This window comes from Conger conger, chromosome 13 (assembly GCF_963514075.1).
Source record: "Conger conger chromosome 13, fConCon1.1, whole genome shotgun sequence".
Lineage (NCBI taxonomy): Eukaryota > Metazoa > Chordata > Actinopteri > Anguilliformes > Congridae > Conger > Conger conger.
In genome coordinates, this window is record NC_083772.1 from 11733084 (window position 1) to 11757942 (window position 24859).

At 50.0% G+C, this 24859-nt stretch overlaps 1 protein-coding gene across 1 annotated transcript in view; it reads right to left on the reverse strand.

Moving 5' to 3' along the window:
• Positions 1-24326, reverse strand: part of LOC133107315 (dynein heavy chain domain-containing protein 1) — a 31799-nt gene extending 7473 nt beyond the window's left edge. The window contains exons 1-32 of the mRNA XM_061216307.1: positions 24025-24326; positions 23104-23325; positions 22237-22440; positions 21080-21190; positions 20769-20925; positions 20140-20391; positions 19154-19297; positions 18347-18455; positions 18022-18218; positions 17224-17467; positions 16557-16714; positions 15969-16094; positions 15506-15788; positions 15191-15318; positions 14592-14769; positions 14397-14488; positions 13875-14103; positions 13362-13487; positions 13167-13264; positions 12260-12831; positions 9588-12205; positions 9088-9217; positions 8429-8609; positions 7664-7946; positions 5634-7353; positions 5182-5396; positions 4670-4859; positions 4265-4367; positions 2852-3001; positions 2197-2388; positions 1321-1752; positions 263-677 (exon numbers count right to left, since the gene is read on the reverse strand). Coding sequence (XP_061072291.1) covers positions 263-677; positions 1321-1752; positions 2197-2388; positions 2852-3001; positions 4265-4367; positions 4670-4859; positions 5182-5396; positions 5634-7353; positions 7664-7946; positions 8429-8609; positions 9088-9217; positions 9588-12205; positions 12260-12831; positions 13167-13264; positions 13362-13487; positions 13875-14103; positions 14397-14488; positions 14592-14769; positions 15191-15318; positions 15506-15788; positions 15969-16094; positions 16557-16714; positions 17224-17467; positions 18022-18218; positions 18347-18455; positions 19154-19297; positions 20140-20391; positions 20769-20925; positions 21080-21190; positions 22237-22440; positions 23104-23325; positions 24025-24326 — 10561 coding nt within the window. The remainder of the gene's footprint in view (positions 1-262; positions 678-1320; positions 1753-2196; positions 2389-2851; positions 3002-4264; positions 4368-4669; positions 4860-5181; positions 5397-5633; positions 7354-7663; positions 7947-8428; positions 8610-9087; positions 9218-9587; positions 12206-12259; positions 12832-13166; positions 13265-13361; positions 13488-13874; positions 14104-14396; positions 14489-14591; positions 14770-15190; positions 15319-15505; positions 15789-15968; positions 16095-16556; positions 16715-17223; positions 17468-18021; positions 18219-18346; positions 18456-19153; positions 19298-20139; positions 20392-20768; positions 20926-21079; positions 21191-22236; positions 22441-23103; positions 23326-24024) is intronic.
• Positions 24327-24859: the final 533 nt, after the last annotated feature.

Below are 24859 nucleotides of genomic sequence, written 5' to 3' on the forward strand. Positions count from 1 at the left end.
TGTACAGTTGATTAGACTTAGCAGGAGACAATCCTCCCCTGGAGCAATGCAGGGTTAAGGGCCTCGCTCAAGGGCCCAACGGCTGTGTGGCTCTTATTGTGGCTAAACCGAGGATTCAAACCACCAACCTTGCGTGTCCCAGTCATTTACCTTAAACACCACGCTACAGGCCGCCTGTAATGCACCAAATAGCCTGTTCTCATTATCAAACATTGTCATACTACTGTACGAGTAAGATTATGAGCACCGTAGCTTAGCTCACCTGAGGAAGGCGAGGCCACTATGCCCTCCCGCTGCTCTATGTCTGCCAGCAGAGGGCAGTGTTGAGCTCTGGGGCTCCTGTATCCCCACAGCAGCACATTCAGCAGCAGCGCTGGAGCCACACCCTGCCCCGCGCCCTCAACCCCACCCACCAGCCGGGCCATGGGCGCCTGCGGGTCCTCCCCCAGGGGAACGGGGGCGTAGGGAGAGGCCAGAGGAGGGGGGCAGGGCGTGGCGGAGAGGTGCACTGTTCTGGGGTCGGCAGGGTCCGTTTGGATGCGTCCCGTCACACACAGCGCACGCCACTTCCCCTGCAGCTCCGAGCGCACGTCAGGCCCAAACGGGCCCAGGTAGGCCAGAGCCGCGGCCAGCGTCAGGGCATCCCCTGGCACTGTCCCAATCGCCCTCTCCGTCTCCTGCAGGGAGGGAACAGAGGCTTTCTCTGAAAATAACACAATAAATATACTCCAACTGAAAAACATCAAACTTGGAAAAATAGCGATACAAAGCAAGTAGAATGTCAGAATGTATTTACATCTAAATAAGACGTAACTTTACAGAGAACTCGACTTCGCTACGGGGATTCAGAAGATTTCCTTTCATTTCTCTTTGCCTAAATAATTGAAGCCCGCAGAGTGTTTGCAGTTCACTTGACAGCCTGTTTATGTGAGTTTAGTGTGAGAACGCGGTGTGGAGAGCTGCAGATTCCACAGGGGGCCGGCGTGCGCTGCTTTCTGTTCCGGCTGATTACCCCGCTTTAAACGCCCCGACTGGCTAATTAGCCACATCTCTTTGCGCTCATGCACTTCTCCAGCACACTGCCGTACTCGAGAGGACGTGTACACCCTTACTCTGTAATAGGTAATTATATTTTTAGAATCACGAAACGTAAATCGTTGAGGGAAAACTGAATGTTAAGGATTTGGAGATTAGAGCACAAAACAAGCATGAACAGGGGCGCTCCAGTAGCCGGGTTCCCCAGCCGTACTGCGGAGAGGCACGTTTAGCGCGGCATAGCGAGTGTGGAGTGTAGAGATTAGCGGAGGGGCGTTCGCGTACCCGTGCCAAAGCGTTCCAGTCGGAGATGTGTGGCGCCGCCCGCTGGACGGCGGCGGCAGCGTCCCGTTCGCGCGCCTGGGCCTGGCGCAGCCGGGCGGCCAGCTCCTCCGAGGCGCTCCGGCCCTCCTGCAGCCTCCGCTCGGCCTCCCCCAGCCGGGCGCGCGCCGCCTCCTCCTGCAGCCGCACGTCTCTCAGCCGCGCGCGGGTCTGCGCCGCCTGGGCCTCCAGCAGGGCCCGGCGGGCCTCGTGCGGGGCCATTTCCCGCCGCGCGCGGGCGTGCTGGTACACCGCGCGCGCCCAGCGGCACAGCGACTCGCACGCCCGGCTCACCTCCCGCACCGCCTCCGGCCGGAACCCGGCCCGCCCCACCGCCTCCCGCAGGGCCCGGAACAGCTCCCCGCTCAGCGCCGAGCGGTCGAAGAACTCCAGCTCCTGGGAGAGACCACACACCGCCACGTCGTTTAAAAATGGACAGATGACACACTCTCAAAACGGATGTGTTAATGTCCAACACATTTTTTGCACTACTACTTTGGGTGTTATTCTCAACACATTGTGTTTAAAGTTACTGCTTTTCGTACAAATAAACAATTTCTGCATGAGAAAGGGGAGACTGTTTAACACAGACTGTGTTGAAAGTAACCTATAATGTGTTGTCCTTTACTAGACACAGAGGCGTGTTAAAAAACGACACATTATGAGAGAGTGAACCTGGTCATAAACACCCAGCTTTTTACTGTCTCTAATAAACCCACAGTGTCATTTACACAGAGAAATTGTGGACGGTATTAAAAATACTGAACCCCTCCAATCTGTTCTCACTCCTAGCGGGAGGACACGTTGCTCGCGTGTCCTCTGGCAGCTCCAGTATCTGACCTGCAGGAAGTTGGGCCTCCCCAGGAGCTGCTGAGAGCTCTCCCAGCTGCAGGGCCGGCCGAACAGCAGGCAGATCACGTCCATGACCACCATCACACCCTCGGGGGGGCGTCTGTACCGCCGCAGCTCCTCCAGGTCCGATTGGCTGAGAGACTGCATGGCCTCCAGGGCCGCCTGGTACAGAGGGCTGACCTGGGGGGGGGCGATCACACTATCAGGTTCAGATGGTTTGCAATGTGACACAATGAATGCTGGAGTGAAATGTGTCATTCCATAGCTCAGTGCTGCCCCCTGCAGGAGAACTTATATGTTCTATACTTCTATATGTCATTTGAAGTGATGCCAAAATTAAGGAAAAGTCAGCACTGTTGGATAGTAATGTTACGTACTCTTAGTATGGTATTTAATGTGGACCGTCTACTCAAGAAAGCCCAATTTGTTCCAGCCTCTCCCGACACTCCCCAGGTTTTATGGGTATGAGGAGGGGTATGGGAAGCCCTTGAAACTGTACTTCCCTCTAGGGTTTTCAGCGCACCTGTCTCTGGTTATGGGTATGCACTTTGATGTGCGCTGCTCCGGATAAGAGCGTCTGCCAAATGCCTATAATATAATGTAATGTAATATAATGTAATGTAATGAATGGGTTCAGTCTCACCAGCTCCAAGGCATCCTGGGATATCTGCCGCGCTTCCAGCAGCTCCTCCTCCAGCTCTGCCAGCCGGTTCTCCTCCAGGAGGCAGTGCTGCCGCGCCCGCTCACAGGCATTACGGCCCGCCTCTACAGCGCGCTGCAGCTGGGCCTGCCTCTGCAGGGAGGAGAGAGACACACACTCATACATACACTCACTAATACACACTCATACATACACTCACTAACACACACTCATACAACAAATTCACTGACACACACTCATATATACACTCACTAATACACACTCATACATACACTCACTAATACACACTCATACAACAAACTCACAAACACATATAAATACACCCACTAATACACATACATACACTCATACAGCACACTCACTAACACACACTCATACAACAAATTCACTGACACACACTCATATATACACTCACTAATACACACTCATACATACACTCATTAAAACACACTCATATATACACTCACTAATACACACTCATACATACACTCACTAAAACACACTCATACAACAAATTCACTGACACACACTCATATATACACTCACTAATACACACTCATACAACAAACTCACGAACACATATAAATACACCCACTAATACACATACATACACTCATACAGCACACTCACTAATACACATTCCTACAAGAAACTCACTAACACACACATACATATACTCACTAACACACACTCCTACAAAAAACTCACAAACACACACTCATATATACACTCACTAATACACACTCATACAACAAACACACTCATACATACACCCACTAACATACATGCCCTCATATAGCACACTCACTAACACACTTATACAACAAACACACTCATACATACACCCACTAACATACATGCCCTCATATAGCACACTCACTAATACACACTCATACAAGTTATGGATGTGTTTACTAGTTATAGATGTGTTGCTTGTTGAAACTTGTGGAAGAACCTATGTCACTTTGGATTAAAAGCGCCTGCCAAATGACTAAAATGTAAATGTAAATGTAATACAACAAACTCACTAACACACACTCCTACAACAAACTCACTAACACACACATAAATACACCCACAAATACATATACATACACTCATTCAGCACACTCACTAATACACTCATATACATCACACTCGCTAACACACACTCATACAACACACTCAAAGCAGACTCACTAATACACACTCATACAACGCACGCACTAACACACACTTATACATACACTCATACACTCCCGAAAACACACAGACTTATGAAAGACCACTTATGCTAGAAAAAAAGGATAAACCAGCACTCTCAAACATTACTGAGAATACAGTGGAAAAGAGTAAGTAGGAAAAGGCCTTTCAGAACCTGCTTTTGACCCTGGACATGAGGTAGTTGGATTTTACCTGTTGCGCTTCAGTGAGCTCTGCCTTCAGGCTCAAAACCTCCTGGCTGTACCGCTCAGCCTGTTCAGTCAGTTCCTTCATTCGGCCCAAGATGGCTGCCACTCTGAAAAACAGGCAGCGGGTCAGAAACAAAAGCTTTGAGGATGTTTTCTCCAGGCTCTCAGTCCTATCTTTTGTCTGTTCTATCAGTGTATATCTTACTGTATTGTTCACAGAAATGTTCTAATTCCACATTATACCACTTGATTAAGCTGTACGTACATCACATTATACCCACCACATTATACCCACATAAATCCTATTTAATTAACCCCAGAATACCATGCACCATGTGTTTTGAGTGAAGCCAAGTCACTTGTGATAAAAGATAATCCCCCCCTGCCCCCACCCATAGCTTCTGCTCACCGGTTGGCCTGACACCTGCCCTCGTCATACAGGTGTGCACACAGGTACAGGAAGTGTGACAGGAACTCCATGAAAGTCTGTGGACCGAAGGGCTGCAGGTCTGGAGTGAGGACTGAGGCGTATCTCTGCGCTGACTGGTGGACCCCAGCCATGGCTTGGGAAAGACTGAGCACTAGGCAAAGCCTGTCTGCTGGGGGAGTCATATAAAAACAAATTAATTACATAAATAAAGAGCAAGATGCAGGAAGATAGACACGAGTAATTACATAGCTACAGTCACGTGCAAATACATACAGCAAAAGAACCAGGCAATAACACACTTGATGGAATTTATCATTAAAACAATAGGGAATAAACAACATTATTCACAAAGGCTTGTTCATTTTATGGTGCCAGTCTCAATATACGAACACAATACATTATGATTCATATGATTCCTATTGCCTATAAGAATAAGATCAGCTTTCTAGAAATAATTATTTAGTTTAGATAAGTATTGTATCATAATGAACCTTCAGTGTTCAGATTGGGAATTTGCAGATAGCTTGTCAGGTGGTGAGTGGCCACATCAATCAGGGACTCAGTGGTCCAGGACTGGTACACCTCCACACAGCTGCAGAGGCTCAGGGCTCTGGCTATGAACCCCCCCGTCCTGGGACACTCTCCACCTGGAGTCAGGTGCATCAGCAGGAAAACGTGCACATTCCACGGGACCTGTCGAAAGTACCTGAGACACAAGGAAGTTCCCGGTCACCCTGATGACCACAAGGACAGCATGACCTGTGGAGCTTCAGATCTTGCATAAACTGAAGCCATCTGTCTCAGTGGCTCCAGTCTAAATCCATCCATTTGCAAATGCAAGCAATTAGGGATTAAGGAAATCCACAAATTGTGTCCTATCCCAGACAAGGAAGCAAGCATCAAAATATCTCATAACATACACATACCATAATTATACCCTTACCTCTCTGTTCTGTGGTCTTCTTCATGTCTGTGAGAGCCAACCAGGTTGCGGATCTTCCACTCTTTATAGGTGTAGAGCCTTGGGAAGGTCTTGTTGGCCATGGCAACCAGGAGCTCCTCCTGAACCACCTGGCTGGCACTCTCATGCACCAGCAGCACCAGGCCCTCCCTCCGCACCCCTAAATGGGCACTGGCCTCCTTAAGCGTTTCCCACACGGTTGTCTCGTTCCCAGAATGCAGCTCCAGCAGTCGGTAGCCCATCAGCCGGGCAGCCAGGCGCACTGTGGTCTTCCTGCCTGTACCCTTCGCAGCTCCAAACAGGACTCCGTGCCCCCCGGGTATGATCAGAGTACGGAGGGCGTGTGCGAGCTGACGCACCCCCTGCACGTGCAGCCCGTAACTGGCAGCGTATCGGTCCTTTTCTGCCCCCTCCTCTTCCTCTTTGAGCTTCATCACGGCAGCGAGCTGCTTCACCAGCGCCTCCAGCTCTTGGTCCATGTAAGCGGAGCAGCGTTTGAAGTTGCGGAGTCGAGTCTGGAGATGGAGTGGCCCGGAGAGGTCTGGACCGTAGACCACGTCCAGGAGCGACTCCCCCAGGTTCTGCAATGGCTCCACAGTCAAGCGGGCGCTGACTGGACTCTGCTCTGCCTGCGCTTCTTGGTCAGTACTGGTGCATTGTGGGAGTTGGATGACGAGCTTCCCGCTTCGTTTCCTGTTTGGCTTACCCTGGGGCCTGGCATCTTTTGGGGGAGAGGGCCTTAAGGCTGAAGGGGCCCTTGAAGTTTCAGACAGAGTTTCTGGGCTGGACAGTGTTCCAGTATCTCCCTCTACTGCCTCTCCATTCATGCTCTCCATGTCAGGTTCTCCAGAGGGAATCTCACTAAGCTCTTCCTCCTCCTCACTCAGGCTGACTGAGACACAGGAGCTGCCCTCGTCCAGCTCCCCAGTCTCTGTGTGATCTTCATCCTCCTCCTCTTCTAAGGAGGATGTTGGAGACTCCTCTCTTGTTGATGCCCTCTCCTCCTCTCCCTCTCCAGGTTCACATGCCGCAGACATGTCGGGAGTGTTAGACTCCCGCTCCTTGGTGTCCATTTTGCGCTCGGAAGCCAGCCTGCTGGCAAAGTTCTTCTGGGACACCTGGGCCAGCAGCGCCAGCACCTCCCCACGCTCCTCCTCCGAGCAGAGCCGGTCCCAAAAGGTACGCAGGCACTCGTGGGCCCAGAGCCGGACCACGCCCAGCGTGGCGGTAAACGTGGAGGAAAGGGAGGCCCGGAGGCAGTGGGCATCTCCACCCCCCCAGGGAGACCTCCACAGGCACATCCCCTGGAAGACCTTCCGCAGGTCGTGTGGCGAAAACAGGAAGTGGGGCCTGTCCAAGCGGGGTGGGAACGCTCGCTGCACGGCGTGGTACAGATCCAGGGTGGCGGTAAGGATGCAGGTGGCCATGTCGGACACACAGGGGAGCTCGGTCAGCCACAGCTGCACCCGGGGGGAGTGGATGGAGAACAGCAGGTCCGCGGACAGCCCCGGCAGCACCAGGACGGAGAACAGGCGAGAGAGGCGGGGGGAAATGGCCGCTCCTGGCGTGGCACAGGAGGCCAGGAAGCTGAGCTCTCCAGAGCTGCAGAGTCTGAAGTGCTGCCCAGCGGAGGTGAGCACGCCCCCTGTGGACAGGCACTGCCGCAACGTCTCCAGTGCCATCGACACCTTTCCAAAGGCATCTGGGTACGGTGACACAAGTGAATGTGCTTAATAATGTATCTTCACTGCTATTTTTTTTTCTGTCAGTGTTTCTTCAGTCAACAACTAATACAGTTGGTTCAAACCCTCATGTGGTTAAATTATAAAATGCTATGTTGGGAAGCCTTTCTGTTGTTTGGAGAGCGTTTTTACACAACACCTAAGATATGTATGTATATCACAATTTTGATGAAAACAATAGCATAACAATCATGTTAACAAACAAATATATATATATATATATTTTTTTATACACATATATATATACATTAATGTGTACTGCCAGCTCACCGCAGGGGGCATCATGTACGTCATCCAGGAACAGCACTAGCCCTGGTTTCCTGGTAACGGTGGTCATGGCGTCTAATCTCGCTGCCTGACAGCCCACACCCTCCAGCAAGGCACGCAGGTGGGCGGCTCTCAGCAGAGCACAGGTAGGGAGGCGTAGGTGAGGGAGCTTCAGACCCAGAGCAGAATTGCACAGGGTGGTCTTCCCTGAACCCACCTCCCCCACCAGCAGGGCCGGCTGGCGGGCCTTTAGCATCAGGCGCAGCAAGAACACATACCTCTCGTACTGCATGGGGAGAAACAGAAGGTCACTCGGCCAAAGGTCACTTTTCACAAAAGGTCACTCGGTTCATGCAAAATAGAAACTATGACTTCACACTGCGTAGGATATGACTGAGCGGTGACAATGTAGAGGTGTAGGATGATGTCAAAATGCAAAAGCTAAAGATGAGGTCACAGTGCATAGGATGTGTACGCAGTCACAACATATGCATTGTGAACTCATCCTCAGCTTAAGCATGCATAGCCATGTGGGCCTGATCTGATTATGTTTTCTGCTAAATCCAATGTAGAAGCAGGCCCATTTGTGATTTTATTAATTGGAACTCCAGAGAAGGTCAGTATTAACCAAACGTAGGCTAAAGCCACCCAAATGTAGGCTACATAGTTTAGTTCATCAAAACATATGACGTACTGGGCTGTTTTTCAGTAGAGAATAGTTCTCATATGTATTACACAGAGGGTGTAAGATTTGGAGGGGCCACAGACCTGGGGGATGGTGGTGCAGGGCATCTGTACACTCCTGTTCTGGAGTCCGCAGTGAGTTTCCACAGGCCCGTCATTTAGATGAACAAAGTACTCAAACACAGAGGCCTCAGCAGGCACCTCAACCCTGTACCGGCTCTCAAACAGGGTGCTGCGGGCAAACTCATCAAAATGCGGCCAGTGTCTAAAGAGGACCCACAGCACAGCAACAAGCTCAATAAACAGGGGATAAGGTTACCTGCAACCCTTTAAACATCTCTAAACACAAGCAAGCTGAAGACTTAGAGTCCTGCTGATGGGTGACATGCACAAAAACTGCACAGCTGAACAACTTAATCAAATAATATATAATACAATCAAAATCACAATCAAAGAAAATCTCAAGCTTAAGAGATTTCCTCTCTCCCTCACCACCCCTGGATTGATGTGGAATACTTTTTTTGGCTTGCACAGCAGTGTTATGCTAAGGAGGGTAATAACAACCATGTTTTCTGTGGCTCCAGTCATAAAAAATGGTGTTTAACAAGCGTGGGGTGTTTGCTACACAAAATTCCAGCATTCCAGCAAAACACTCTCCTTATTCAAGAAACAAAACTAAATCCCCAGGATCGTAAAAAAAGGGGCTCGTTAACTGGCGTTCTGGGACAGTCCAAAAGCTGTACCTGGGATGCAAGTGTCCCCCAAAGCCCCAGATGTAGGCCACCACAAAAACATTCCTGGCCTGCAGCTCCTGCTGCGCTGAGGGGGTAACAAGGGCCACAGACATTTTCTGGGGGGTCTCAGAGGTCCCCTCTGGTATCACACGTATGGGGTCACAGCAGGCAATGAGGGAGCAGGGACAAAAACAATTAGTGTAGTTATGTTCTGCTTCAAACAGATCATTAATTTATCATCATTATCCTTTATCATTACCATCATCATCATTTATTTGCATGCCACTTTTCTAAAACCACGACGATAAGAGAATAGCAAGAGTTACGAATCTCATACACAAAGGTTTCTGCAATTTATTCACCATTTGTTTCTGCATACTGAATATTGACAGGAGATCATGATGGAGTCAATTTTTATTTAAAGGCTTCTAATAACTAATAATAATCAGTACATTCCAAATTATTACTGAGTCACAGAGTGAAGTTATAATGACTCAAAATCTGCCTACCTTTCTTATCTGTGTGTTTAGATGCAGCTTTCAGTCTGTTCCTCCCAAACTGCTCCTTAAGGGCACATAAGACCCTGCTAAAGGACATGACCTCCTGCACCCCATGTATGACCTCCTCGGCTCCCGCAACTTGCTCAGGCAGGACGGAGCCGAGCTTCCTCTCCCTCAGGAAGGAGAGGGTCCTGCCAAACAGGTCGTCTGCCAGCCGGCTCCACATCCTGAGGCACCAGTGGTCCAGGGCCGGGTCCCTGTTCAGGGCCTCCAGCTGTGCCTTCCACACAGACCTCCATCGGTCCTCTGCAGGGCGATGGTGAACCAGGCCGCATTGCGTCATCGCTGCCGGCGAGGCGTCCTCCAGGGCCGTCGCCTCGATTAACACTTTCAGCTCCTCGCAAGGCGGGCGTAGCTTTTCTCCAGTGGGGAGGCACAGGAAGGGGTCCTTGGGGTCGCAGAGGGTGCAGAGGGGGTCCAGCCAGCCAGGCTGGCCCAGTGGCTCTCCGTCCAGCACCAGCCACTTTACCGTGTGTAACTTCACAACCAGTTTCCTACTTCTTGGGGTATAATTGGGGACGGAGGTGCCGGTGGTGGAAGACTCAGCGTTGGAGAGCTCCTGGCTCTCCCTCAGTGCCTCTGTGATTGTACCATCCCGCCAGCAGCCCTGTGGCCCGCAGAAGCCACCCCAGAGCTCCCCGATGGTCAGAGCATTGGGGAAGATGACCGCCGTGTCGACAGAGCTCCAGCTGGGAGCTGGGGAGAGGGATTCTGTCCCCGTACCCTTGGCTGCCTCACAAGAGCCTCCGCCAGACCTCTCCTCCGCCGCCCTGCCCGCCAGCTTCCTGAGAGCTCCGGCCAAGCCTTGGTAGCAGGCCGTCTTCCCACTGCCAGTCAGGCCCAGCAGAACCACGGCCCGGGAGAGCTTCATGGCCTGGTACAGGGACAGCGCGGTGGAGAGCACACAGGGGCTGGGGTTGAGTCCAGCCTCCTGCAGCTCCTCCTCCACAGCTGCCTTCAGCATAGCCTCCTGCTTCTCCTCTCTGCCCTGCAGGCGGTATGCAGGGCAGCGGGCTCCTGGGAATATCTCCTCAAAGATGGTGTGGAAGTGGCAGGCCCTTCCGGGGTCAACAATGGCCGACGCCACAGCCAACGTCACGGCTTTGATGACTGCCTGCTCCTCGGCTATAGCTTGCAAGACGATGACACACTGGTTAGCGCGTCTGAATTTGGTGGGTCGGGTCCGTTTGGATCCATCCCCCAAACCCTCCGGAGCTCTCAGGACCATGTGGAGAAGCTGCCTTTGGTTCTCCTGGTCATGTGCAAGAGCTTCGTCTTTCTCCCACTCTACTCTCATGCTCTGGTTCAAGCGCATCCCAGCAAAGGTGAGGACCCTGTTTAGGAGCACAAGCCAGGAAGCGGGACCAGCACAGATGGATTCTGGGAGACAAGCCGAATCTTTGGCCAGGCGGAAGAGTGACACCAGGCGACGGCTCATGGCGGTGGCGTCTGAGAAGCCTGATGCAGCCAGTGTGGCCTCTGCGATGACTCTGTAGTCAGGCTTGACCAGTGAAACGGGTCTGGTGGCTGTTCGCAGGTTCTCCGGGACTTCAAGCACTTGCCTGGATGATGAGAGGAGAATGCAGCCATAACCCAATTTGGCGGAAACGGTCTTCCCTCCTAGTGTTATTGGCACGTCAACAGATTCAGTGCTACCTTTGCTGCTGTCCCTGGATATTCCTCTCTGTTCATGCTCCATCTCAGATTTGCCTGGTTGCTGCTGGTTACAACCAAGCAGAAATGAGAAGCATTGGTGAATGTCAGACAGGTGCTGTCCCAGGAGAGACAATGCCCCCTGGGACATGGAGTCTGCAGAGTCCAGCAGAAGCCACGCGCCGGTCTGCAGGGAGCCCATCAGCATCCGCAGGACAACACCAGCACTCGTCTCCGGGCAACAACGCAGGGTGATCACATGTCGACCGAGGGCCTGCCCCAGGTGCACCACAGTCTTTGTCTTCCCAGACATGCGGGGCCCACTGAGAAAGCCGCACCTGTAACAGGTGAGGGCCAGGAGGATCCCGAGGGCTGCTCGGTCTGAGGACGTGGTGTTGACTAGTGTCCAATGTTCCGGGCTCAAGTACTCGTAACCGTAGGCTAAGCGCGAGCTCAGGATCTCCACATAGCAGGAGAGCTCCATAGAGTGACCAGCTATCGCGATGTCAGTCAAACCGACTGGGCCGCTGTGGTCATACGCACTGAGGTGATACTTCATCAGACTCTGCCACTCAAACGCGGACTCCAGCTCACATTTGAGCTCCATTAGGCCCGAGAGCTGCTGGGAGTGCTTGATGGCGAGAAGCACCATGGCACTAAGCGAGGCCGCCAGCCGCCGCGACCCCACCGACCTCTCGCTGCGGCCCACACACACATCCTGAATGAGCTGGCATAAGCTCTGCAGCTTGGTGTTATAGTGAGACTTCAACAGGGCCCGTTTTCCCGGCACTGGGCTCAGGAAAGCCTGCCGAACCTCCTTACACCACTTCGCTTCTTCCACCACCAGGAGGCACTGTAAAGGGAAACTGGAGATGAGGTCCCACAGAGACGGGGGTGTGACAGCTTCCTTTGTGCTGTCCTGCCCTGCAGAGTCTAACAGAACACAGGGCTGCTGAGGGTCCAATGACGGGGTGTCCCCCTTCCTGCCCCCCTGTTGTGACTGACACCGTTGTCGAGCGATGGCACAGTCTGCCATGAGCTGCACCATGGCATAATGTAGCTGCTCCTCCAGCTCGCCCAGCCAGCCCAGGGGGTCCAAGCTGGGCTCCACAGAGCAGAGGAAGGGCACCCTCTCCCCAAGACCCCCAAACACACCCCTCACCCAGGGCTGGGTACTGGGGAGGTCCTCCTCCTCCTCGGGGTTCTCCTTTACCCTGTAGGCTATCTCAAGCTCCTGCACCCCCTGGAAGCACTTCCGCACCAGAGGGAGCAAGCTGGTGGGGGTGGGGTGGAGGGAGAGGAGCTCCATCACCTCCCCGTCACTGAGGAAGCAGAGCCGGGGGAACTGGTCACGGGGCCTGTCCAAGAAGTCCAAAAGCTGGGCGGAGATCCCCTCCATGGTGGAAAGCCCCTCAGCCAGCAAGGCATGCAGGCCAGGCTGCCCGTGCCCCAGCTGCAGAAAGTTTAACACCTGCGGGTGCCGCAACATGGTCTGAATCACCTCCCGGTACGTTTCATCCACTGGGAGGAACCGCTGATACTGCAGATATAGAACAGCAGAGACAAACCTGTCCATACTGCCATCTACAGCTGATAATTACAATAACATGGCAATGACTTGTCCTATTTCATACATGGGTTTCAAACATGTCACACAGGTTTGAGTGTGCCATACCAGTGAATAACAAATGTAACATACAGTGACACATGCATAAGGTAATCTGTTTCAGTAAGAAAATTACTTTTAAAAAGGTCAATACTTACATGTTTATTTAATTGTTTAATTGGTGCAATGACTATAAAACAGAAATTAATTCCCTGAGAAAGTTTGAATTCACCAATTAAAGATCATAACAAAACTCATCATGAACTCACCACCTCTGGATTCTGAATGATGACTCCGAACTCATGAAACATTTTACTCAGGTAGGCCCATTTCAGCTGGTACCTTTTCCAGATATCCAACAGCTCCTCTGAATGGTTTACAAAGAAAAATAATCTCAAATTGGCCGTTCAAAGCAGAAATATACTCTCCGCCAACCCCAACCCCCCCCCCCGGATGCACTGTACCGAGCTCCTGCAGCTGCTGCAGCCACTGCTCCACCTCCGGCCTGAGCTCCACCCCGTGTGGGGACAGCAGCATGCTGGAGAGAGTCATGATGCTGCCCTGCGTCTGAGACAGCAGAGTCTCCAGCCCTGGGAGAGAACCGTGAGAGAATCATGATGTTTTTATACTTTTACTCACCAGGCTGGGATTCCCGATCATACAAAAGCTGCAACGCTCATTGCAACTGCCCTTGTTCGGGAGAGTGCAGCCAAGCATGAAGCAGGCAATGTCTGACGTCGCTTCTCATCACATGACATATTGCAAGTTGGGCTCACACAGACAAGAGTGGGAGGAAGACACTAAATCATTATCGCCATATGTACAGTACAAAATCATATCTTTTGATGTGGTGGACTGCAAAATTTCAAAAGAAACAAAAAATTTGATAATATTATTGTCCTATTTTGATAAGGGAGTAGAAGATGGCACAGATGCGTCATATTTGAGATGAAATACTCCTCATCCTCCTCTCTCACCAATGACGATGAAGGTGCCACTGTCGCGAGACTGCCGTGCCCTGGGATGGTGCTTCGCCCCGTGGCTGTCGGGAGTGGTCCTCCCGCTCGCTGGCTCTCGGTGCGGTTCCTCCTCCCGCCACACGGTCAGGAGAAAGTTCGCCAGGCGGAAGAGCGTCTCCTCCCAGCACTGCGGAATCTTTCGGAAGGCCTGCTCCATGTCCGCCTCGGCCCTCGCCTCCTGGCACACCTGCAAAAGATCAGATAACAGTGTTTACTGTACACCCCGCGGGGAGATCAGCCCAACACATCAGGTCTTCTGTTTGTATCACAGACGGGTTTTCAATTCCATGGATGGAAAAACAATACATGGAAAAATGAGTCACCACAGAAATGAGAAACAGGATCAGTCATCACAGTTTGTTTGATTGGTTAGCGATGCCAAAAGGGCTGAAAGAGTGAAACACAGTCCTATGATGTTAAGTAGTTCTATTGTATGTCCAGAACAGTACTGCACTGGAGTGGGAACAGTGCTCTATTCACCTTGGTTATCATGTTCTGGTGGTCCAACGGGTTTGTGGACAGAAGACCAGCAACTGTCATACCCGACTCTGGGGTAAAAACCAACCCCATTCCTGTGGAGGGAGGAGAGTGTGTTTGTGTCGAGAGGGGGGTACATGTGTGTGTATTCATATGTAAATACCTATTATTTTCTCACTAGTGCCTGGATGACCTGACCTTTGAAGATTTTCCCCCAGTGTTTGTGTCCGAGCCCGGGGCTGCTGAGCTTGGCCAGCAGGGGAAGCTGTTGCCTGAAGCCCTCCAGGAGCTGCAGAACATGCTTAAGCACCATGTCACAGGGAGGAACTGTCCTTTTCAACAACATGGCCTGCTGCAGCCACCTGTCCACTTTCTCCTGGGCACGGAGTACCACAAACTGCCAGAGGGCACAAGCCAGCGCTTTAAAATCTTTCAGCAATTACCTCATCTGTTTATATCATCATAATCATCTCCATGCATCTAAATTAGGCTGCATCTAATATTGAGTGCTGCATAAATTACATTATATAGCAACAATATATTTAATCATCTGGCTTTTATGATGATGAGCAGGTACAGTGCATGTTGATCACTTATACAATTATCTTCAGGAGTTGACATTTCTTTTTACATTTTGCTTATTGCACATTGCCTGCTTAGCCAAGTCAGCATATTTTAATGCACTTCCTGCTTTATTCTATGTTGTAAAAAGCATAATGACTAACATTCGGGTAATGTATGCACACTTATGAGGCTCTTGGCTGCTTGGCTCCCCCATCCCGGACCCCCTTCCTGACCTTGCTGAAAAGAAGCTGTCTCCACTCATGAATGTAAGAAGCAGACACTCTCAGCAGCTCCCACAATGCTCTGCGGTCTTCCAACTTCTGCCTCTCCTCCACGACTAAGGATATATCAAGGGGATTTTCTAAAGGGAGAGAGGGTATATTACGGGAACAGAATTCACTGTCAGAAACTTATCAGACAACAAATTTATCAAAATGAAACTTTTTAAAAGGAAGATGATTCTTCCTATATGTGACTGTGCATTGCAACCACACACACACGTGCAGATTGAATGAGCTGAACCAATTCGCTTATTATGCCACTCATACCACCATCGCCGATGACCACGCTGGCCTCCCTCATCTGCTCCAGCTGCGCAGCGACGGTGCAGAACTGGCTGTGTATGGACTGCAGTTGGCCCACCATGACAGCGCTCTCCTGGGAGGGGTCCGTGTAGGGACCTGAGGTGGCCTGGGCCACCAGGCCCTGCAGCTTGTGGGTCAGGGAGGAAGCAGTACAGTCCAGGGTGACGGCCATCGAAGGTGTGTGCTGCCTAACCGTCTCCCCAGCTTGCTGCAGCAGCGGCAGGAAGTGTTTCCAGCTGTCCTGCACCTGTGCACAGGTAGGACCATGTGTGACTTACCAAATTACCCCCACTCACACTACCCACATACCGAACAACACAGAGACACACTACGCACCCAGTTACACTTAACTTAGAGACACAGAGACAAACTACAGACCCACAGACAGAGACAGGCACGAACAGAAGAGCAGTAAGACTGTACTGACCAGGGCCTCCAGCACCGCTTCATTCTGGCTCAGGGGCCTGGAGCTGGAGCTTAGGGTCTCCTGGAGAGACTGCAGGTACTGCGTCTGAGTCTGCAGGTCTGCACACAGCCCCTCACACCGCTTTACCTGAGAGAGAGAGAGAGAGAGAGAGAGGGGGGGGAGGGGGAGGGGGAGAGAGGGAGTGAGAGGCAGAGAGAGGGAGAGAGGGAGAGAGAGAGAGAAATGGGAGAGAGGGAGTGAGAGAGAGAGAGGCAGAGAGGGGGAGAGAGGGAGTGGGAGAGAGAGGGAGAGAGGGAGTGAGAGAGAGAGAGGCAGAGAGGGGGAGAGAGGGAGTGGGAGAGAGAGGGAGAGAGGGAGTGAGAGAGAGATAGAGAAAGGGAGAGAGAGAGAAGGAGAGAGAGAGAGGGAGAGAGGGAGTGAGAGAGAGAGATAGAGGGAGCAGGGAGATAGAAACTGATTTACTGCAACAGCAACAGGCTTGGGGAGTGATAATACAGGGAGATTTGTATTGTAAATGTGTAGGCAGAAAATGGGGGACACCTCACAGCAGCATTGCCACATCACTGAGACACAGGGAGGATACAGTACCCTGCTGGCGTACTGCCAGAAGCCGTCCAGGTCAGCGGGCTCGGCCCTCAGCCAATCAGCCGCCGTCTTCAGCTCTGACACCAAGGCCTCCGAGCGCCGCTGCACCTCCTCCTGCAGGAGAGACAGCACCTCCTCCTCCATGGAGGCCAGCTGAGGAGCTGAGACGGGGAGAGGCAGAGCTCCTTATGCTACATCTGCGCCTGGTCTATGTGGCGGCTGGCGTTTTACAGTTAGGCTAAGGTTTCCATCAGCATATAACAACCTTTTACAGATTAAACATTTACATATTTCTCATTTATTATATAATTTATTTCTTCAGTGAAGAAAAACCACTGCAAATAAATCGATTTGGTTTGACAATGTAACACCTATGTTGACATTAAAGCACACACTTGAGTGCAACACACACACACTGCGAGACACGCAAACAGATATGCATGCGGACACATATACACACAAGAACACACATGCAAACACACACATACAAGCACACACACACACACACACACACGCACACACGCACACTCACACACACACGCATGCACGCACGCACACACACACACACACGCACACACACACGCACGCACACGCACGCACACACACGCACACACGCACACACACACACACGCATGCACGCACGCACACGCGCGCACATACACACACACACCTAGGTCCTCCCGTATGTGGCTGCAGCGTACAGTGACGAGTCGGTTGGAGGTGGTGAAACAGACAGGCAGAGTGCTCAGCCTCTCCGCCCAGTCCCGGCCTCTCTGGAGGTGCTCATGGTAGTGTTGGGAGGGCCACCCCCTCATGGCCTCCAGACTGGCCGAGCTCCACTGGCTGCAGCTCATGTGGACCTCCCCCAGCCAGGAGAACCTGTCACACAGCCCCTCAACCTCCTGCAGCGCCCCCTGTGGCACAATACAGCTACTGCATATCTGTAACGCTTCACCATACAGCACAGTTACTAATGAACCAGCAGGGCTACAGAGGCTGCTGCGTTTGATAAATGATTAATGAACTAAGGTTCATGGCTATGAAAGACTCTGACCTGTATTCTGTAGTTGAGCCAATGAGCTTTGGCATACACTCTTTATAGATTTCTTTGGACAAACACTTCTGCCGAATAACGGCAATGTGCACATAAAACACCAATTATTACAAATGACAGGGCATAACTTATGGTGCAAATATAGCTACATTGTGAAATGTCAGAAAAAACTATATTTATTTGTTGAGGGAAATGTAGTTCCCACTGGTACTACATTTGTAGTAGTGGCTCATAATAAATAAATGGCGTATCCTTCTCTATCCTCATGTACTGTACAGGATGATAAGGGCGAACTGCCATGACTGCTGTGTACATGTAGATGTTGATATACAGAGGGTGTGACATACTGTAGGCGTTGTGTTCTATATCTTCAGGCACAAAGGCACTGTTGCGCTGTTGCCCAGGTGTCCTTACCTGTGTGACTCTCTCCAGGTCTGCCTGGGCGGCCTGCTCGCCCACGCTGGCGCTCAGCTGCCTCTCCAGAGACGGGCGGGACAGGGGGCAGTAGTGCCCCTTCAGCCTCTGCCCCTCCACCCTCGGGGTGGACGCATTGGCCAGCACTAGTTTGGCACGGGACTGGGGGCGCGGCATGACATGTCCCGCCCAGGGATCTTTCGAGGCAAATACAGAGTGGAACAATTACGGGCATGTTTTGTTTTGCTTGACAAAACCTGCAGTGTAACTGAATGGCTACCACAGAAGAGAATAGATGTTAAGAGGCCTCTATTATAAAGCTCACCAATAGTGCCAGCCACCTCATTATTACTGGGCAGTGTGGGGTCTGAGGTCAGGTCCTGAGGAGCATCAGAGATGGAGTCTTTTGACCCAGACAAGTTACTATCAATCACCTACAAAAGAAGAGAGCAATTTCCTCACATACGTGGACCGTGGATTTAATTTGTAGTTTTGGGGGGCAATTTTTCCCATTGTGATAAATGTTTAGCTAAAACAAGGAACTCCAAGGAACTCCAAGGAACTCCAATCCTCCTTTCAGAAGACATACTTTACATACATACATTACTTCACATCTGTGCGACAGCTTCTTCTATCTTTTAAAAAACCATTAGCATGGAATTATGGCTCTGCTGTCCAGTATTTATCACCATTTCATGGAAGGGCTTGTATATTTAAGACATGTTAATTATCAGGAACGTAAAAAAGGGTCACTCAATGCCACAGTGTTATGGAGAAGTCACACTGGGGTTTGGACTGATGTTACTGGCTCAGTCCTGAGACTTTTACACCACATGAAGCTGTATGATGGATATGACGCTGGATAAGATGATGTCACACGCCAGGTGACTACCCTGGGAGGGAGATACGGCACTTCTGGGATTTGCAGCCGTCGTTTGCCGCATGGAGAGAGAGAGAGCGGCGACACACCAACACAAAATAAATAATAAAAAGTCTTCGCCCTTCCCCCCTCAACAAGCGCAATAAACAAAAATAATAACGGCAAAATCGAGTAAGACCGAGCGACAGCTTTTCAGCTCGCCGCTACAGAGTATAAAACAGGAATCCATGTTGTGAGAGGGGACTCACTCACCTGCAGGACAGAATCAGCCACAGAGCACAGCGCCCCCTGCAGGGCCTCCTGGAGCAGGTGCACAGGGGGGACCAGGGCGAGCTGAGCCTCCGCCCCGAAAGCCAGCTCCATCAGGAAGAGGCCCCCCTGCTGGGGCTGGCTCCTCTGGCCAGAGAAACACAGGGAAAGCACTTTTATGGCCATCGATTAATAACCAACCAATAAAATCTCTCGCTCTCTCGCTCTCTCTCTGTCACATACACACACACATAAGGCATAAATATGTGTGGCTAGGATGAGATATATTACTCTAATATTATACTGCAGTATTGTACTATTATGCACCAGCGTTATATCAGCTACAGCACAATGGGTAACAAATTATAACCTCTATCAATATGACTTCAATTAACATGATGAATATTACTGTTACAAATTGATAAAAACAATTACCACAATTTGCTTTATTGTTTTGAAAATTATAAGCTGCATGTTTTTGCCGTCATCACCGCTAATTTCACTGCTGTCCTCAGACCTGGGTTCATACAGTATTTATTTTGGATTCAAATACTGTTTTCCCTTTGTTTAAGCTTCGTTAAGAGACCTGGTGTATTGGAACAAATTAAATGATCCCAAAAGTAGAAAGACTTCTCCTTGCAGGCCCAAATGCACTAGGCAAGATCAATACAGCTCAGAAGAGGATTTGAATCCATTACATTACATTTCATTAATGGCATTTGGCAGATGCTCTTATCCAGAGCGACATACAGTTGATTAGACTAAGCAGGAGACAATCCTCCCCTGGAGCAATGCAAGGTTAAGGGCCTTGATCAAGGGCCCAACGGCTGCGTGGCTCTTGCGTGGCTACACTGGGGATCGAACCGTCAACCTTGCAGGTCCCAGTCATGTACCTTAACTACCACGCTACAGGCCGGCCGATATCCAAAACAAACACTATTTGAACCCAGGACAGGCTGTGGTCATGGCTCTCCCGCCCACCCCCTCACCGTCACGACATTTCTGAGGAAGTGGGCAACCTCGCGGTGGGCGACAGTGGCCAGGCACTGGACGGTCATGTGGTTGACGAGGGCGGCCATGTTGCCCAGCCGCTGCAGTGCACTCTGGGCCTGGGCCTGCCTCTGGTGGAGGTGCTGCTGGTGGGCACGCTGCAGGTGGAGGGGCTGATCTGGCCGGTTCACCTGAACCTGCTCCACCTGCTGCTGGAAGTGCTGCTGGGCCCTGTAGCTGTCCTCCTGCACCTGCGCACCCACAACCACAGTGTCGAGTCTTCATAATATTACCTAACCAGAATCTGTATCCCAACTCAACACTAAGAGCATTTTTAATTGATGTGCATGCACAGTATTTTATGCACTGGCTTTGACTGTTTTTATGTTAACAACTCTGCTCTTTCAATACTTTCAGTAAAATAATATTGTATCATAAAAAATAAAGAAAAGTAATGCTGGCAAAAAAGTAAATGTGTTACTCGAATTTTAGGATGAAACAAAGAGACACAGAGCTAGTAGCAAATAGTAAATTTAGGTTACACCGGCTCTGAATTAATAACACAATGCCAACAAGTGCCTCTGAATTCAATATGTTTTTCTCTCCCTCACTGAAACGGAAAGGGTACCATGTTCAATATAAGCGAACGGTACTGCAGAAACTTCTCCAGCAGTGCCCGCGATTCCTTATTCTGCCTCATGAGGGCGCTGTGGAACTCCAGAAGCGTGTAGGTGTGGGAGTCATCCTGGGGCAGCCAGTGAACCTTCTTCAGCTCCTCAATTAACCTGGGAAAACAACACGTGGTATTTCAAAATAATATTAATAATAATAATAATAATAACTGCAGATGAAAATGTGTGAAATCTGTCAGTCAGTCCATGGCTGGTAGTAGCTCTGGTAAAAGGTTAAATATGAAAGGGAAAGGGTGATGAGGAGCACCTGGACACCTGCAGCAGGGCCTCCCTAAACTGAGGAACGGAAATCAGCAGCTGCTCCTGCAGGAGGCTGCCAGTGCGGCACAGGAGGGCCCTCCGCACGGTCCTGCGCCACCTGCAGGGGCCACCACACACACACACACACACACACACACACACACACACACACACACATACACACACACACACACACACAGACACAGACACAGACACACACACACACACACACACACAGACACACGCACACGTACACGCACACGCACACGCACACGCACACGCACACGCACACACAAACGCACACACGCACACACGCACACACGCACACACACACACACACACACACACACACACAGACACACACACACACACACACACACACACACACACACGCACACACACACACACACACACACACACACATACATACACACACACATGCACGCACGCACGCACACACACACACACACACAGACACACACACACACACATACACACACACATGCACGCACGCACGCACACACACACACACAGACACACACACACACACATACACATACACACACAGACACACACACACACACACACACACAGACACACACACACACACACACACACACACACAGACACACACACACACACACAAACACACACAAACACACACACGCATCCAGCCCAGCACAGACAGCAGGCATCAGAAGAGCTACAGTTCAGACTCAAATCAGCACCAATCAGTTACATTAGGGAGGAATGCTTTGTCATGGCACTTAGCAGTTATTATGGCAGTATCAGGACAAAACGTATCATGTTCAGGTTTCATTTAGGCCAAGGCAATTTGGGAAAAAAAGCGAATTTGTGGTGAACAGTAAGCCGGCCTTGCTTTAGTAGTTTCATCAAAGAATGCATCACCAAGTATGATTAAATCAGTGAACTGCAGATACTTGAACAAAGACATATACTATTCACACATTATTAACACTAAGCTAAAAAATAATGAGTGAAATTACGGCAATTAAGCCAGAAAGAAAGAAATAATTTAAACACACAACTTTAAGACGATGAATCATTATTTCAGCGATTACACACTTGGCTGGGTGTTGCGGAGGACATGTTGAAAGGTGTTAAATGTAGGGGTATGTACACTCGGCGGTGTGTAACAGTCACCGGGTGAAGGCTCTGCGGAGCCGGAAGAGCCTGAAGAACGGGAGGCCCCTGAGCAGGGTCCACAGCAGGGCTTCCCGATGCCACTCTTCCAGGGTCTGGAACCCCACGCTGCACCCGTCCCGGACGTGCAGGACCGAGGACGGGGAGAAGATGTAGTGGTCCGGCCCGGTCCGGTCGTGGGGGACCACGCGCAGGTCGTAGGGCCTGGGGCAAGGAGACGGACACACGGGCCAGGGTTCGGACAGACAATCAGGGAGAAACTACCATTACGTGCCATTACGCCACTCGCCATCCATTTTACACATGTAGCGATTGTGCGTTTGTTATGGAGGAGTTTCCCTTGAAAATGAAGTTATCTGCATGGAAAGGATTAGTCACTGTCATCATCAGCAGCTGTGCTGTGTTTTATTTAGACTGCTAAATAACTAGACTGCTCGAGCAGAAACTTTTTTTGGCAACAGTGATTTCAGTCTGCGTCCATTATCTAAAGAGGCTGTTGCTAAAATGTTTAATGATGTGGCAAGGCAGCTACTGTCTTATTTCCATCTGCTGAACTCACAAAAAGTACTTAATAATCCCTGAGCCATGACTGTTCAATCACGTTTAGGCTCGCTATTCTGAACAAGACATGAGTATGAACAGTACTGACATCATCATCAGTGCAACAACTTTTTTAAATAAACAAAATAAAACAATAACATCAACAGACAGGACAGGGCTAGAATATTTGCACATGGAAATGTTTGGAATCTTTCACAGGACAGGAAGCTGTTTTACAAAGCGCTTGGGCTACAGGACTTAAGACTGACTTAAGTCTGAGTCACGTAGGGAGGAAGTGGGTGAGGAAGCATCGTAAAAACAGGGTACCTATAAGCGCCGCCTTCCATGGCCTTTAGGTGAACAAACTGAAGCTTCCCCACGTGTTTCCTCTTCATGAAAATGTCCGCCACCTCCATCCCCGTCAGCGGCCCCAGCCTGAGCAGCTCGGTCTTTCTCACTGTATTTAAAATGGCCGTCTCAGTCTTTCCCACTGCATTTAAAATGGCCATGGGCTTCTTCTGCTCTTCAGGTACTTCTTCCTCTGTAACACTGAATGACAGTCAGTCAGTGTACTTATCAGGACTTATACAATAAAGACTAGGGACTCACTGAGTTATGATCTGCACATCAACTGTGTATGACCTGTGTTTGCACATAGAGAATGCAAAACACATTTAAATGGCTGAATGGAGATAAAATGGTTGGCATTTATATATCGCCGCCACATTATTTAAAGATGGATTATTTAAATAATTCCATCTACATGGTTAAAGTTTTAAGGACTTTGCACAAAACAAATAAGCCAATTAACATTTTACATACAGCAGGTGTTTAACATACAGTTTGAAACAAATTAGAAACAGGCATTAAAATATTTGCTGTACTTTCAGAATATATATTTTTTTAAAGATTAAAGCAAAGACTACTGTAAAGTGATATTGCAATCTATCACACAGAATGACAGATTTCCGTATTATGGCACACAGCACAAAAATGAAAGCCAAGAGAAATTTGTTCAAGTGTTGTAATAAAAATGAAAGTAGACAGAATAGAATGTATTATAAAAGAACACCCAAATCTCAAATAACTCAAATCTACCCAAGAGGGGGGGGGTTCATTTTTAAGAAAGGTTTTATTGTTGCACGATGCACCAGCCTCATTCAGTAAGGTCTAGTGATAGACAGTTCTACATGTGAAATTTTTGCTTTGGATAGACGGTTGCAGAATTTAATAGTAGACAGTTCTCACCTCTCCACTGTAAGCTCCTCACAGGACAGCTGGCTGGCACTCAGGGGGATCTGGACCCCTAAAGCAGAGGCCATGAGCTGGGGCCCCTCCATCCATGCGCAGTCCCCTACGGCCACATGGGGGCCCACCTCTGCGACGAGGCGGGGGAGTTCTGCTGTGGACAGCGCGGGCGGGACAGGGGAATACCTCATGGGGGACAGGGGACGCCCTGGCTGGGGGCCTTGCATGAAGGCCGGGGAGGGGCGCACATGGGGGGCACGGCCACCCAAATCTGCAGGGGCCAGCAGAGGCAGGGACACCATAGCGGGAGACTTTACAGAATGTCTACGGTTGCCCTGCCTGACAGGAAGGCTTGGCCTTGTTGGGATGGTGGGGGACCTGGGTCGGACATCTCTCTTGGTTGAGGGCATTGCTGTGCTCATTTTTTCATCGTTTCGATTTATTTTTATTTTATGTTGAACAGTATTCCATGCATTCTCCTTTCTCCGTGTTCAGTGAAGCGTGAGGTGCATCTCTTCCATGCCACCATGCTAGAACACAAACACCAAAGAACATATCTGAGAGAAGTCATTAACCAAGGACAGAGGTCTAACGACGCTTCATCAATAACTCTACTCTATTTGACGTAAATTCTTTGAAAATGCGCATATCAATGCACCTGTAGCTTCATATTAACGTGGACAAAATAGTAAACCGTTAAAATAGTAAACCTGTGATTGTTGCTACGTACAACCATTTAAGTTAACAACCCATTACTTCAGTTCAGTTGTATACTTTATTCAGGTTTGCGACAATTTGCCTTGACAATGTTGAATTTGTCAATAATAACTAATTG